We start from the raw sequence: 16,642 nt of genomic DNA on the forward strand, positions 1-16,642 counted from the left end.
TACTACAAAAAAAATTTAAAACTTCTGTTCCATGCTACATTTAGACCCAGTCTAAAATTATGACTAACCTAAAATTTACCAGACGTTTTGTTTTCTTTTGGAGTGAAGCAGTGGTTGTATCGCATCAGCAGAAGCCTCTCAAACCTTCTATCAGATAGTCGGTTTCTTTTCGGGGAAAGCACCAATCCACCTAAGCTAAACAGCCTTTCCACTGGCGCACTGGATGGAGTTGGAGCGTTGTACTTCATGTAAATCTTTTTGACATTTGGAAACTGATTCAGTGCACAGTGAGGCATGATGGATCCATGTTATCATTCTGTTTACGGCAAATTCTGACTCGACCGTTTGAATGTCTCAACAGAAATCGAGACTCATCAGACCAGGCAACATTTTTCCAGTCTTCAACTGTCCAATTTTGGTGAGCTTGTGCAAATTGTAGCCTCTTTTTCCTATTTGTAGTGGAGATGAGTGGTACCCGGTGGGGTCTTCTGCTGTTGTAGCCAATCTGCCTCAAGGTTGTGTGTGTTGTGGCTTCACAAATGCTTAGCTGCATTCTTCGGTTGTAACGAGAGGTTATTTCAGTCAAAGTTGCTTTTCTAACACCATTCTTTGTAAACCCTAGAAATGGTTGTGTGTGAAAATCCCAGTAATCAAACAGATTGTGAAATACGCAGACTGGCCCGTCTGGCACCAACAACCATGCCACGCTCAAAATTGCTTAAATCACCTTTCTTTCCCATTTTGACCTTCAGTTTGGAGTTCAGGAGATTGTCTTGACTAGGACCACACCCCTAAATGCATTGAAGCACCTGTCATGTGATTGGTTGATTAGATAATTGCATTAAGGATAAGTTGAACAGCTGTTCCTAGTAATCATTTAGGTGTGTGTGTGTAAATACTCTGTAAATCTAAAAAAAAATAAAAATAAAAAACTTGGGGCTTTTTACTGTTGTGGGTCTTATGAATGCAACATGCTTTAGACAAATAATATTCTGTGAAAAGAAGAAAGCTTTACTTTTATGGTTCTTGAGGTCATGAATGTGCTTCTGCTCAGAGTGAAACAGTGATCAAAGGAAAGAAACAATTATCATACAAATAAATAAATGATTACCTTTGTTTTTGCTCTTCCCCCCTATTTGTAGATTTTCTTTCTCTCTTTCTTTCTTGCAGATGCCTATAGACATGTTAGCATATGAATATGTATGCTAATGAAATTGCCCGGGAGCTAAAGTTCTGCTTTATTCCACAGAATTGGACTTGCTATCCTGGTGTTGCAGACATGAGTGGATGTGGCCCATGAGGCCACCTCCACCCATATTACCTTTAAAAAGGACTTGGACAATGGTCTCCCTGATGTTGCTGCCCCTCTGTGGTCTCACCACCAGCTTGCTGTCTCTCTCTGTGACCCTATGCCTTGGTAGCTCTGTCTGTTGTGGGGCATAAAAGGTTGAATATTGTTCTTTACGGTGCTCGCATTAGAAACAAAATGCCAGTGATGTTTTACTGCCTGCAGTAAGTTTGGTAAACAAAAACAAATAAATAAAGCAAGACTTCCAGAAGTTTAGCAAATGTGTAGGAGGGTGAAGAAAAATGCAAATCCTTTGCAAAGGTTCCTGTGCCCAGCAACACTCTCCTGCATTTTAATGTGATCACTTGGAAAAGGCAAAGTTCAACAGTGTTTTCAATCATTTTAGTGGCTTCTACTTCTAGTTTGTATTTGGGTGACTAGTTTTCCTTTATGCCCATGATACCCAAGGTCATGAATGTGAAATAGACTCAGTTTTCTGTCTTTCACAGCCTTCATGGTAGGAAAATTATCATTTCATGTGGGAATTATACATCAAAACATAGGAATTCTGGTCTTCTTTAAAATATAATTTTTCATTTTATCTAGGCATTTAGTTCAGAGTAAAGAAAGTGGAATGCAATCTCCAAAAAGCTTCCACAAGACCAATCATAACCCTCCCACTGTCTTTATGGGTGACCCAGTGAGGAAAGTTGACCATTGAGCAGGATGGATGGTTTATCCCTTGAGGTCCATGTGGCAGGGGTGAGGTGATGCCCACTCCTCACCCCTGCCACATGGACCTCAAAGGATAAACCATCAACCCTGCTCAATGGTACACTTTCCTCGCAGGGTCACACCCATTAGGACAGTGGGAGGGTTAAACCATTTGCTTTGTGAAACCTGATAAAAACCTGAAGTAAACAAGCAAATGTCTTTTTCTACTTGATGGTTTTCATTCTATTGGACACGTTCATCTCTGGGTATTACCTTTTATTCCTACTTCAGGTTCTATGGGACCCAGTTCGTATGGCTGCATCGGCATTTGTGGCAGCATGTTAATATTACATCAAACATTAAAATAAAAGAATGAACATACAGTCTCCTGCTCTATCTTGAAAGGGAGGAGAGACTTAGTGAGGCACCTGAACAGGGAGAAATCCTAAATTACTTCCCCTGGGACGTTGTCTTTTTAAGTCTCAACCTTTGATTGACCCTACCTTGAGTTTTCATGTCATTCCTGTTTTGAGGCTAATTAATTGTGGCATCTGTATAAAAATATAAATTCACACCTTTTCATCTAAAATGTTTTCTTTGATTCTTTTGGTCCTATGTACATATTTTTTCATAGGTATTTTTATTCTATTGGTATTTTCAGAATTCATTTTTTTTTGGGTAGTTTTCTTCCCCTTATCTTTGAGTATACAAGAAACAGTGGTTTAAAGTTATTTTAAGTGAACACATGAGCACTGTTTTGTGTTAAGCTTAGATAATTTCCCCATCTAGTGGACAAATGCCAATGCACACCCATGCAAACAACAATAATAACTAGCCCGGTGTAGCTGCAGAACCAGAGGCTTGTGCTGCTCCTGCAGCAGGGAGGTGAACAGTCTCTGCTTAGGCAGCTGCCCCTGCGACCCGATCCCAAAAAAGCGGAAGAGAATGGGTGAATGGATAGCAGCAGTAATAATAATGAAAGTGACTTGTGTTCAACATATTTGTTATTTTACTAAAATAATGTCAATTAAAAATAATCAACTTTTCAATATTGCCTTAACACGACCACATTTAACCTTTCCACTTTCCTATCAGGTGACCCTGCCAGGACAGGGAGTGGCTAAAGCGAAGCACACCTAAAAAATATTAAAATAAAAAATAAAAATACACCAGAGGTCCATCTGACCCCATGAACCCTTTGATGCATGATGGTCACTACAGTGGACATGTACCCAAAATTGTTATTTATTTATTTTTGCTATTAAGCACAGCTGTTGACGACTTTATTGCATTTGAGCCCCTCCATTTGGACTTCAGTAAATCAAGCCAACATATTTCATGTTCAGAATGCACACTGTCCATTGAGGTGGCTATGTAATAAATTATTTGCAAATTATTAAATGTCACAAAAAATGTTTGTTGAAGTTTGTTTCATTCACACCTAAAGATGAATGAAAAAAATGTGTAAAAAAATTCATGTCTGAAGATTTCATAATTCATGCATCAAAGGGTTATGCGGGAGGGTTAAATAGTTAACGGCCTGTATTTGATATAGCGCCTCTAGAGTCCTGGAACCCCCTAAGGCGCTTTACAACACAATCAATCATCCACACACACATTCACAGCCTTGTGGTGATGAGCTACATTGTAGCCACAGCTGCCCTGGGGCGCACTGACAGAGGCGAGTTTGCTGAACACTGGCCCCTCTGAACACCACCAGCAGGCATGTTGGGTTAAGTGTCTTGCCCAAGGACACGATGACGGCAACAGTCTGAGTCATTTATCTAAACAAAATTCACGTTGGATTGTTGAACACATTTTATTTTTGTATTTTATTTTTTTGCAGTTTTTCCTTAAATCTATAATCGTCACCTTACTACAACTTTCACTGATGTGCAGCTTAACCCACACACACAAATAAACACACCCACACACATGCGCGCGCGCACACACACACACACACACACACACACACACACACACACACACACACACACACACACACACACACACACACACAGTGAGGACAGCATATCTTTTCTGTTGCCCGTTACTTATGACGTGCCACAGTGACTGTTTTATTTTTTTCAGTCTGGTTGGTCTGTCAGATTTTGGCATCTTATAAATGCTCTCTTTGACTTCTGCCTGATGCTTGAGTCCATTTATTCCTCTCTGGTAAAAATCTGTGAAAGCAACTGCTGTTCACTTTCACACTCAGACGAGACATTCTAAGCTCTGAAGAAACATACAGGTTAGTATCACCGATTCTTAATGAAACTTCCCAGGGTTTCACTCCTTCTATTGACTAATTCTGTTCTTCCCATTTGACAGAGATGAAGTTTCTGATACTGTTGGCAATTTTAAGTGGTAAGGAACTTTTTTCTTCACTAAGTTGAAATAATTGGACATATTTTAAAAACAGAGCTGAGTATGGAGATATTTATCATAGAAACAGTTTTCAAAAGACATTTCTAAAGTTCTTGGTTTATTTGGTTTATACAAACAAACGTTATATATTGTAATAAATGACGTTTGCACTATGACTGTATACTTTTCTTTGTTCCTTTGTGATGTTGACATCTGATTTTTGTTTTCAGGGGTGTTTTCTGCCCCTTTTGTGAAAGAAGAAGCAGCAAAAAGATTCATCAGGTTGAAGAGACAGGCAGGATACTGGGATCCACACAGCCCTCAGAACCAGTGGGGATTTACCCTTCAGGAACAGGTAGCATGCTGTTGTGTTCATAAACAAATAAATAAAATGCAAGTATAACCTTTTCAGATGGAAAATAGTAACGATGCATGTTATTTCCAGGCTAATGAACAGTGGACAGCTCTTCGATCAGGTGCTCAGTACTACATGGACATGGGTAACCTGATGTTTGACCGCTCCGTGGCTGAGTGAGTGACAGAAATCTGATCTACTGAGGCTAAAAATGTATGTCTTCAGAACTAAAGTCCTCCAGCACAAATCCTAAGTGATGCATAAAGTTCCCTAGCGCTACCGCAGATCATTCATTCCAGCAGCAGTTAGGCTTTATGACACATGATGTCATAAGCCACCAAGCCTCTTTAACTGTATTATCACAACTCTATACATAATACACCTATTATATGCGTGTTTGTGTCCTTACAAGTTCATGCAATATGACTTCCATGTTGTTTCACAATCCCTATCTATAATGTAGTGGAAATCCACATTTTATATCCTCAGATTAACTTTGTTTGGATTCATACAAAGAAGAACATAACTATTTTCACAAAGTTTTTCCTCTCACATTTATCAGAAGAAAAACAAAAAGGGGAATTTGAGACTGACCTACAGTTTCAGCATTCTGGTTGCCCTCTACGACTCTCTCCCAGGATCGTAAATTGCACCAATCTGACTGGCCCCCCTTCTGCGCCAATCAGGAGGCGCAAGAAATATCAGAAACCAGCCTGTTTTACATCAACTCTCAAACTGACCCTTTTCTCAAGATGGGGAAATCGTAAAGCTTCCCTTAATGTCCTCCTGGGAGCTTCATCACTTGAGTCTTTATAAACCTTGCATTCCTGTTTATCTACAATCAAAGAAGGTCTTTAGGTTGTTTACCCTTCAAGGTGCTCTAAGTTTAAAATCTTATCAGTCACAAACCTAAACTGTTTGTTTTGTGTTTTCTTTTATGTTAAACCTTCTGTCAATGTATGTTTCTCCAGTTAAAATTCATGCTAATGGTAAAACTGTCTAGTTTTAAGACATAAATTTAGTTCTTCTCTGTTTAAAGTAATACTTTGACCCGCATCTGGAACAACTTTGGAAAATTGTAATCATAAATCTGTCATTGTTGGAAAGGCAGAGGTTATGTGAAAGAGCCACAGTGCCATCACGTGGGTAAGGAGTGAAATACATGTGGGTGTGACAAAAAAGAAAGTTTATAAAACCAGAAGTTCAGACTTCATGGTAGCAGAACAAAAAAGAAAGATATGTTAAGCGAACCTCTGCTGGCTTTTCCATCTGGGCCCAGCAAAAGATAATCGACGCTCATTAAAGTTGCTCTCAAAAGTTAGAGTAAACTCAGAGTTCCGTTTTGTTTTGTTTTGACTCTCTACGTGAAACCCGAAGTCCGGTCAAGTCATCGCATTAAGAGTTAAACCCAATTTGGAACAGTTTCTCTGATTCGATCTCATTTGGATAATTCGGACTCGCGATTTGAATTCCACGTTTGGTGCAGCTGGAGGAACCAAAAGGTCAAGCCACGATCGAGGAGGGCCACTTACTCCCTTCCATGACCGACGTTGACCGACCAGAGAGCCAGCACCATTTAATCCAAAAAGGTCTCGGCATGAGCCAAGACCCCAGGCTGTTGCAACCGCTGGCTACCCTTCCGGCGACGGAAAGCAGGTCTGTGAAAACATTTCCAACTGGCTGATCTTTTCTGCTATAAGCCGATTCGTGAATTCAGATTATTACATTTCCTTTATGGTGGGTTTTATTTTGATCCAAAATTCACGTTTAGCTCTGAAGATTTATCCTCTTTTCTCTGCTACCACGCACACACACACGCCAACTCTCGTTGCATCCACTCAACCACCTGAACACACACACCCTCTTGCATTCCTACACACACACACACACACACACACACACACACACACACACACACACACACACACACACACCTTACACTCTCACTTTGCTCCCTTTAGAAATTATTCCCCATTTTCCTATGATCTTGGTGTCACCCAATTTCCACTTTATTACAGATCAGTATTTCATATCACTGCCATAAAGCTTTGGGTTAACAATTGTCTTAATTCCATGCATGAAACAATAAGCTGTGTTTGGTACTTTCTGTCCATGCCTTAACTGATGTTTGTAATAAACTCACAAAACGTAAATAACACCTGATCATTGTCTAACAATTCTCAAGAATAATCGGCGCATTATGTCAAGAATTTATCCTTTAGATTAATTTGTGGTGTTAACTCTGAGACTGATTACATTGCAAAGATATAGATATTAAATCCAATGGTCCAGTTCTGAAAACTGGTGGTGCCCACATAAATTAATATAAGATTATAAACAAGCTAAATCTAGGCCACATTTGAAATATAGATATAAATATATATTTATCGCTACAATAATGCCTATTGTGTAGTGTAGAATAGAATAGAATAGAATAGAATAGAATAGAATAGAATAGAATAGATCACACACTGGAGAAATTCACTTGCTACAGCAGCACATACACTTAGAGAAGAGGAAAAAGAAAAATAGCAAGATTACAAGTAAACAAACAAAGGTGGTAATCTGTTATTGTAACGTCAACCACTAAAAACAATGAATAAAAAGAATAGCTGTGTTTTCAGAACCATGCAGCATAAAGGACACATACATACTAATGTGCATACGATATTGCACAAGTGTTGAACACATAATGAGTATTGCATTCATGCTATTGTGTAACAGGATAATGCCAGTACCAGTTAAACTGAGGAGTAATACACTCTTACAGCAGAGGGGACCTATGGCAGGGTTCTGTTTACATCTGGGATGTCTCAGTCTGAAGGAGCTGTCCATGGTCTCCACAGTGGAATGCAGTGGGTGGATGGGGTTTTCCAAGATGGAGGTCATCATATTCACACATCTCCAGTTGGCAACCCTGAACCAAGCTAACTTTTTTAACTTGCTTGTGCAGTCTCTTTCTGTCTCTGTGTGTATGCCTACATAAGAACTACTTTTGTATATAGTGCCTTGTCTTATTAGTATTTTTGGCCATGTTTGTACTCCGCTGCTGTCTGCCCTGAGCTGTGGCAACTTACAAATTTCTGCACAGTGGAAGCAAACAGATTTTTTTTATTGTTCAGCCCTGGAAGTTAAAGAATTTTTTAATTTGTGTCCTAAAACTTTTCTAATTTATTTGTTTATTAATTTCTTTTGCCCAGCTCTGTAAAGCAAAGAAAACATGTGTGTGTGTGTGTGTGTGTGTGTGTGTGTGTGTGTGTGTGTGTGTGTGTGTGTGTGTGTGTGTGTGTGTGTGCGTGTGTGTGTGTGTGTGTGCTCAGCCCTGGGAAGCAATGAAAAAAGTATTTTTTCTCGTACCATTTTCTAAGTTTTTCTCAGTCCTGGAACGCAAGAAAACATGTTTTTCTCTTCTAGCAATTTTCTAAGTTTTTTTTCTATTTTTCTCACTCACTCAACCCTTAAAGGCAAAAGAATAAATGGCATTATGCCCTACAGAGTTTGGGCTGTTCTCTGTAGACTGGCCGAGTTCTGACTCCTGTGGTCTGATTTTAAACAATTGTAAACGGCTTTTGAATCTCTGAAACCACCCCAGAATTAAAAATTAGGCTCATTTCTAACTGTGTGACTTCATTAATGAATATTTAATGTCTACTTTCTTACCTAAAAACATCTCAAAACGTCTTTTAGATCCAAGTTATGATAAAATGAACAGCTTCTTCATTTCTTAACTGCTTTTCACTGTAACACACACTAGTGGACAGAAACGGTTTTGCAAAACTATGTACTGTTGAAAATTTACAAGCAAAAAAACATATTTTTTCTTTTGCGTTTGAGAAAAAAAACTTGGAAATAAGCTAGGAAGCACAAACGTTTTCTTTGCCACAAGAAAACATAATTTTTTTCCATTTGCCTCTCTGAGCCGAGATAAATAAATAAATTAATTAATTTTGGAAAATGCCACAAGAAAAAATATTTTTCTCCATTGCTTTTCAAGGCATCCATTAAAGTATCATGATAATAAGGCTAAATGTTCCTCTGCGGACTTCATTAAAGTTGATTTTGATATAAAAAGTATAAAATGATTTTTAAAAATATGTATTATTGTCTCTTGCAGTGAAAACTACAGGATATATATGGAGATGCTGCGCAACATGCAAGAGCACCTGGACAGCCAGACTCGTCAACACAGGTAGACGAGAGGGGAGAGTCAAGATAAATGACCTCATGATGTGAACTTAGACAAGAGCTTGCTAATAATAATAAAAAACATGTATCTTCCTGTAGTTTGTAAAATTTACCTCCCTTTACATGCTGGTGATACTTGTAACTTTGCATTTAATTTCTTGTCTCCTTTATGCACCTTTTAGAAAACTCCCAATAAACACGTTTTACAATGTTTAAGTGAGGCTGCAGCTTCACCAACAAAATACCTGTCCATTATGTAAGGTGTGTCAAAGAAAATATTTTGTCACATTTTATTAAATAAATAAAATTCCTTTTCTAAATAACTTTTTTCCTAACTTAGAATGACAATAATTCTTTTCGTTATTATAATAAATACATTCTGGAACCATTCTTGAAGGTCCTTGTTATATTTAAGAACCTTGTTTAACATTTTACGTGCATTTTCCTAGGTCCAGTAATATTTGCTTGTGGAGGATTAAACATCCTTTTAAGCTGAACCAAAGGGTATTGTGATGTGATGCAGATTCTTTTCAATTTTCCTCACTAGTACTTTTATTTTCTTATTAATGAGTAAAAAACTGTAAGATGCTTTATTGCAATGTGTCTGCCTGATTGAGGCGATTTATAACTACCAAACAAAGGGACTTTAAAACTGGCATTATCAACAGCTAAACCTTTATTCTTTAAACTCAACTTTATTAATGTAATAAAGTACTAAACAGTTCAAAACTGCACCTTTGGGAGCAATTTGTCCTAAAGTTTTCATAAATTTCTCTATACATAGTGAAAAAATAATCAAACATCTTTGCCCTCAGAGACATTGTGACACAACAAAACGGTGCTGAACAATAAAAACAATAAAGAAAATCAGATAAGTCAGATCTGATGGGTTACAAAACCTCATTCATTCAATATATAACATCTTCTAGTGTTTTACACACACGTTTGTGGTGAAAGTGAGCGTTTATTTGATTAAATGTAAGAGTCAGAATATCATAGCAGCATTAAGCTGCAGCTGACAGGAAATCCAGTTCATGAAACAAGATAAATACCAATCAGGAAGTGAGTTACTTGATAAATCTGTTTAATCAAAATGCTTTTTGTGTATTAATATTTTTACATAATCTATACTGAGTTGTTATGAACTTTAAAGGAAAGGATGAGCTGTCCTGAATGTCATTTTAAATCTGATTGACCTTAACTCATATAATCTTATTTAGCTACAAAAATATGCATATTTTAATCATTGTAAATTGTAGTTTTTGCTCATGCTGGTTACATAGTGCATCATACAAAAAATACCTTTTAGTGATTTCTTCTTTCTGAGTTGTAGCATTTTCTTTATTTCCTTTAGGCCCTGATCAGAGATACCGAAGTGGCTGTTTTATTAAAGCTTCTTTCCAGAGTTTTCCCCTTTCAGAAATGATGTAGGATTTTTCTTAAATCCGTAAAAGTGATTGTCTCATCATGTACTGTGATAAAATGTAAGCAATACGTCTTTGTTTTTTGTTTTTTTGCTAACCACGCCCTCTGCCCCGCAGAGCTCTGTGCAATAGGAAACTGAGCGTCGACCAGAACTAACCAATAGCGTTAGACTACCGCTTCCTTGCTTCAAATGTAAGGATAACCTCGGCTGATGCAGAGTTGATGAACTTTTCACAGACAAGTAAGTCTCTAAAATATAAATATATGAGAATACAGTATGACATGAGAATAATACTCGTAAAACAACGTGTTTTAGCTCAGTTTGTCGGCTACAGAAGCACATTTATAAACAGAAATGTGGTCGCCATCTTAAACAAACTGCTTGTCAGCCATTAGATGGTGTCATCGGATAAGAGAAATCTTCTGGAAAGAAGCTTTAACCTACAAAGAGAACCTAAGTTATTGTAACTGGTGTGAAGGTGCTTCCTCGGTTGGAGTTGGAGGAGGGACTTTCATGAACATCTGCAGGGCTGGAGTGAAGATAAGGACGGTGCCCAGAATGGAAACAGTAAGAAAAGCCCACAGGAAGATCCGGTCTAATACCTGGGCCACAAACTTCCAGTCCTGGACCACCTGAAGGAAGCAGACAAGCAGGACATCTAATGAGAGGAAAACTTATAAACATCAAAACACCTTTAAAAAACACACACCTCTCGAATGAAGTGTTCTTTCCGGATGTGTCTGCTGATGTAGCGTACTGAGTAGATGGCTTTCTCCAGCATGGTGGCCCAAGCTTCTTCCTCCTTCCCCTCAGAAGCTATCTGTCCATAAGCACAGCTGGTTGCCCTCTGGCCCCCCCTTCGACCTCCAGAACGAGGCTTCAGCTCAGGACTTTCTGGAGCTAGCTCTGGATAGTGGTACCGGTCGGTGTGTCCACGCATGCAAAGCATTCTGGGAAGTTTCTGAAGAAATAGGTTTCGAACCCACGGAGACATAGGGTGGTAAGTGGCTGAAGATCTGTGGTGCACGTTGATGACAAAGACAGTGACGATGATGGAGAGGGTGACAAAGATCATGATGAAGAGCAGGTATTCTCCAATGAGAGGGATCACCTTGGAGGAGGAGGGAATAATTTCCTCGATGACCAAAAGAAACACAGTTAGAGACACCAGGACAGACGTGGATAGGGACAGCTTCTCTCCTTCATCTGATGGGAGGTAGAAGACCAGGACAGTCAGGAACGACAAACCCAGACAGGGGATGATGAGGAAGAGTGTGTAGAACAATGGCAATCTCTTCAGGATGAAGGAGTAGGTGATAAAAGGGTAGGAATACAGGCCATCCTTCCGGTTTCCTTTGACACCAGTTGCACTGAGTATCTCCCACTCCCCATTATCGAAGAAGTCTTTCCGGTCAACGTGGTTGTCCATGAGAACCAGGTCCACCATGTTCCCATCATAAGTCCAAGATCCAAACTTCATAGAGCAGTTCTGGCGGTCGAAGGGAAAAAAGGTGACATCCATGGTGCAGGCAGATTTGTAACTGGCTGGGGGTGTCCAGGTGATGGCGCCGTTGTACTTCACAATGGCTTTAGTCATCAGGGAGCCTTCAAACCGCCCATCAGCACTGAGGAGATGGAGTCAAAAACAAGAAACGGTCTCATCAGTGGTTAAATAACACATACTCCACATATCTCTGGTGGCACAGCTAAGATGATGATGGGAATTAGAGCTCCTGGTGCATCCCCCTCCTGTCTTGTGTCCCTTCCAACCGCCAGTAGACCTCACAAGCAATCTGAAGGTCACTGTAGTAAGTCAACAATCAGGTTCCTGTTGCCAAGGTAACAGCATACCTGATTGTATGTGATTAATAGGGTCTGATGACCTGATGAAATGAAATATTGCGTCCAGGCTCATAAGTCCCTCAACCTCACTCACTTTGTTTTGTACCACTTTTTTTGCACCATCTTGGAGTAAAAAGGCAGAGATTATAGCACCCCCTAGTGGTCAGTGTTGTATGCACTTTGTACATCATGGTCCACCAAAAACTCAAGTCCTCGAGGGATTCCATCCTGCAAATGTGAGCGGTATTTTTGCTCCAACACATCTGGTTTGAATAAATGAGTAACAGGTATCACCAGAACTCAGCAATGTCATTCCATTCAGGTGAGCTGCAGCAAGAAAAAAAATGCAGGTTAGTAGCCCTCGAGAACTGAAGTTAGTGAGCTCAGACAACAAGACCGACAAACAGGTGAATCAATTTTGAAGTCGACAAGACAGAAAGGAACTTATATCCAAGTGAATTAACTGCAAAACTAAACATGATTTTTCACTTTCTCGAACAGATTTGAAAAAGCATACCAGATGAGTTTCAAACTTAAGAAATTTTCCCTTCTAGTCTAAAAATATAAAAATTTGCTGTTTATGAATAAAATGTTCTATTAGACTATGAACAGGAACGATTCTTGTTTTTTTTTCTTCCAAACATCCTTAGAAAGTGAAGTTCAGTGATTATGTTCTAACTTCTCATATAGGACGATGTCTGGGAGCCAGATGTTCTCTGAAGGAACTCTGATGGAGGTGATCCCACCATATTTATCTGGATTCCATCGTAGCTTGTAATCAATCCACTCCTGGTCAAAACAGATGGGAAATGCCGTCATCAATATTCCTAAAAACTACAAAACATTAAATATTTTGTCTACGTTTGAAGAAGTATAACCACATGTTTAAGGTCTATAAATGAAATGTGATTTTTTCTAAACCAAACACTAATGATCTCTGGGAAGATTTCAGCCAGTGACAAGTTAATATTTTGAGTCTTACCTGAGTCAGCCAAACATTTGTTGTCATCAGCTGGTTTTTCTCATCCTAAAAAGAAAAAGAAAACAGGAAACAGAAAAAAATATATACCATTATTTAGATTAATGAACATATTGGTAACATCAAACTTCTACACAGGTCACTCTAGACAAAATTGCTACTAATGAGACTTTAAGGGGTAATTTGATGTTAAACTACATTATTGTTGACATTTAATAAAAATGTTTGCGGAACATTTTGAACAAATATTTCACATTTTTACCAGCTTCCTAATGTAATATGTGAGCATTTAATTCAACATTTAATTCAACAACTGCACCAGTATTTACTATTTGGTTTGATGAGCAGACAAGACTCACAGATGAACAATTACAGCTTGTTTTCTTCTTCATAATAAAACACAGTTCCGCTCCATGTGCTGATGTTCTCCCTGGAGCTGTGAGCGGACTAAACTGAAACGTTACATTCATCAGACAGTTAACAGAATAAAAATGAAAGGTGTAGAGCAGCTATGTTTGTGCTTGTATCCACATCACTGGAAACAGGTTTAAAAAGACTTTGACAGATTAACGAATTGGTTTAGAGAGGTGTAACTGAGGCTGCAGCAGTTTCTCTATCCTGAGCCTCAGCTGTCAGAGGGAGTTGGATGGTTTGGTGATTACATGGGCCAGATGTGGACCATAATCTAATACCGAGCCATGCAGCAGCCCAGAGCGACTCGGGGGACAAACGGACAAGCCAAGCCGCCATGTTTACCCTTAGCTCTCGTTCCTCTTTTATCCCTTTTCATGGGTCCAAAAATGAAGAAGCCTTGTTTTATTCATTTTTCCTGGTCTCCAGGAGAGGAATGTCAAGTTCAATCCTAACTGCCAGAGATGAATATTTCAGACCAAGAAGAGAGCTTCTTCCATTAGGAGTCTCCGTTTTCTGCTCCTGAACACCTAAACCATCTGAACCCGGTCACAGACAGCTTCTGAATTATTAAAAGAACACTCCAAAGAAAGGCTGTAGCTGCAGATAAAATGTATTTCAAAACGACAGAAAGCTCCTTATTGTGTAGCTGTCAGTTTGGCTTCACAGCCACAAACATGAACAGCTTTAATGTTTTCTCCATTTAAACTCACCTGTTTATTTCACTTAGTTGAGTAAATGGTAAATGTCCTGAATTTAATCAAGAAATAAATCTGCAAGATTTTTTATTATTCACCAAATCCTTTGTGTAACTTTTAGGACATTTCATGCGCAGAAATGAAAAAGTATTCACAATAGTGTGTATTTCCTCGATGGACATCGCTGAAAACGAAAAACCGTAATTTTATTTGATCCCCCTCCGCGTCCTCCCCCTCACCCCATCAGGCTGCACTCACATCACCAGAGCAGCACAGAAGAATGAAGCCAAACACATTCTCTAAATGAAGGGTTTAACATTTTGATGCAGTTTTTAATATTGTGGGAAAGTTGCAGTTTCAACCTAAAACCACAAGATGTCACTGCATCCCACAAAGCCAACCTTTGAAACCGGGTCAACCACAAAGGGTTCAATGTTACGGACAAAAAAAAAAGCATAGATTTGAGGTCTTGGATATTTTAAAAATAAATTCACAGAAATGATTTCATATCCACTATAGGAGCGTTGTCACTTGTTGTAATTGTGTATTTAGTTTCAGTCCCATACCTCTTAGGCCACTTGATTTGATCTCTGATTATTATACTTTTTTTGAGAGCGTAGGGGGGTTGTACATGAACTCTCTCGCGTGTATTAGGCGAGTGTATGGCACTTATATACACTGGATGAGTGTGTATTTGTTTGTGCCCTCTCACCACATCAACCAGCTGAGAGATCTTTAGTCCAAAGCGAACTCTCACGGTGTCGTTGGCCCGCTGGATGGGTCTGACCCAGCGCTGATAGCCCTGGAAAAGGTTCTTCAAGAGAGCATCCTCCATTTCTGCTAAGGACACAAACTTTTCCGGACCTGAAGACGGAGGGAAGAGTGTGGGTTAACAGCTTGTAATAATAACTCATCTTCACCTGCTCAGCCTTTAAAACTAAAGATGGTTACAGATTCAGGTGTGTGCCAGTTTGATGCATCCTGAATGCTTTTGAGTAAAAATGTATCCCGCTGGCTAAAAGTAATCCAAACTGTCTGCAAAAAGGAAGTATGGTTCTGACAAAGGGTGGGTTCATGGATTACTGTGTCCAGAAACTGGGAACTCAGCCTAAGTGATCCCAGAAACAGATACCAGAACCCCATCAGGAGAGAGTGTGATGTCAGACAGACAGGATCAGGTGAGTGGCACATGCTCTTTTCACCTGTGGCTGATTTATCTCTTGCATCGTCTGACTGATGTGCAAGTGCAATGTATCTATCATGTAAAAAGTTTAAAGTGTCATCAGTTCTGTCTGTTCAGGGACAGAAGAATGAAATCTGTCTCCTGTTGTCTCTGATGAATAAACAGCATTTAACAGAAGCTGCCAGATTTCTCTTTATTCATCTGGTTTATGATGTAGACGTCTCTAACGTACTGAAAAATAAACACAACCTGCAAGTTCTGGACTTGTTTTATTTTCAAACACTTTTTATAAAGTTTAAACTAAATTTACACCGAACAGCATGACTTAATTCCATGCTGTAGTTCTTTTTTAAAACACAGAACAATTTTGTTGCCTGTTTTCCCGCTACGGTAGCTTGCCATGTAAAAACAGCATGGATAAGCATTCTTCAATCAGAAACATTCATGAATGAGACTTTCTCACCAAGGAAAGCAGCGTGGGTCAGCGGACACACCATCTTGAGGAGGAGGAGAACCATCAACTTCATGGTGTTCTGATCTGAGAGGGAGCGCTTCTCCTGCTGCTGATAATCCCTGGTGAGTCCGAGGTTACCATCAACACTGCAGAGAACCGGTGTTCTCCCCCGTTCGCTTCCCAGCGGGCTGCAGCCTGTTGTAAAGGAGCTGATGCTGCCAGTGTCCGTGTGTGTGACTCCTGTCGAGGCGTTACAGGAAGCGGAGTAGAGGGGAAGGAGAGGAGGGGGAGGGGGAGGAGGAGGAGGGATGCTCAGGTCGAGCACAGATAACGAACGTTCTGATTCGGAGCGCTGAAACTGATCAGGGGTCTGTTCAGGTCTATTTATATTTGAAATTTATCAAATTCAGTTACAAATGCTGCATTTTGACTAAGTGCCAGAAAACACCATGTCATTCAAACATGCTATTATTATTATTATTATTATTATTATTATTATTATTATTATTATTATTATTATTATTATTATTATTATTATTATGTTCTGTAATCAACTGTTTGTTTTGATCCAAATTGTCCCCCAAAAGGAAAAAGGTTAGACAAAGTCTATCAAAATTGGTTGTCTTGATAGAAAAAATCTCTCCCTGGACTAAAAAGGTTGCTGGTGGTGTACTAAATGTTGGATTACCCCCAGATTTGTTGTTAGGAATACCACAAAGTATTTTATAACAGTTCTGAAC

General features: G+C 39.2%; 2 protein-coding genes across 2 annotated transcripts; one reads left to right on the forward strand and one right to left on the reverse strand.

The window, feature by feature from the left end:
* The first annotated feature begins 4,081 nt into the window (after nucleotides 1–4,081).
* On the forward strand, nucleotides 4,082–9,299 carry LOC129162864 (uncharacterized protein C3orf85). Its single transcript, XM_054739115.2, has 5 exons — nucleotides 4,082–4,253; nucleotides 4,334–4,369; nucleotides 4,600–4,724; nucleotides 4,815–4,900; nucleotides 8,839–9,299. The coding sequence occupies exons 2-5, from the start codon at nucleotides 4,336–4,338 to the stop codon at nucleotides 8,915–8,917; spliced, it is 324 nt and encodes a 107-aa protein (XP_054595090.2). The 5' UTR covers nucleotides 4,082–4,253; nucleotides 4,334–4,335; the 3' UTR covers nucleotides 8,918–9,299.
* Nucleotides 9,300–10,313: 1,014 nt separating this feature from the next.
* LOC107377080 (neuronal acetylcholine receptor subunit non-alpha-2) lies at nucleotides 10,314–16,147 on the reverse strand. The gene is made up of 6 exons (XM_015946497.3): nucleotides 15,912–16,147; nucleotides 14,978–15,129; nucleotides 13,160–13,204; nucleotides 12,857–12,966; nucleotides 11,045–11,960; nucleotides 10,314–10,967 (listed from the first exon to the last, which is right to left on the reverse strand). Exons 1-6 carry the CDS (start codon nucleotides 15,973–15,975, stop codon nucleotides 10,794–10,796), a joined length of 1,461 nt encoding a protein of 486 aa, XP_015801983.1. The 5' UTR covers nucleotides 15,976–16,147; the 3' UTR covers nucleotides 10,314–10,793.
* Nucleotides 16,148–16,642: the final 495 nt, after the last annotated feature.

This window comes from Nothobranchius furzeri, chromosome 1 (genome assembly GCF_043380555.1).
Source record: "Nothobranchius furzeri strain GRZ-AD chromosome 1, NfurGRZ-RIMD1, whole genome shotgun sequence".
In the NCBI taxonomy this organism is placed as follows: domain Eukaryota; kingdom Metazoa; phylum Chordata; class Actinopteri; order Cyprinodontiformes; family Nothobranchiidae; genus Nothobranchius; species Nothobranchius furzeri.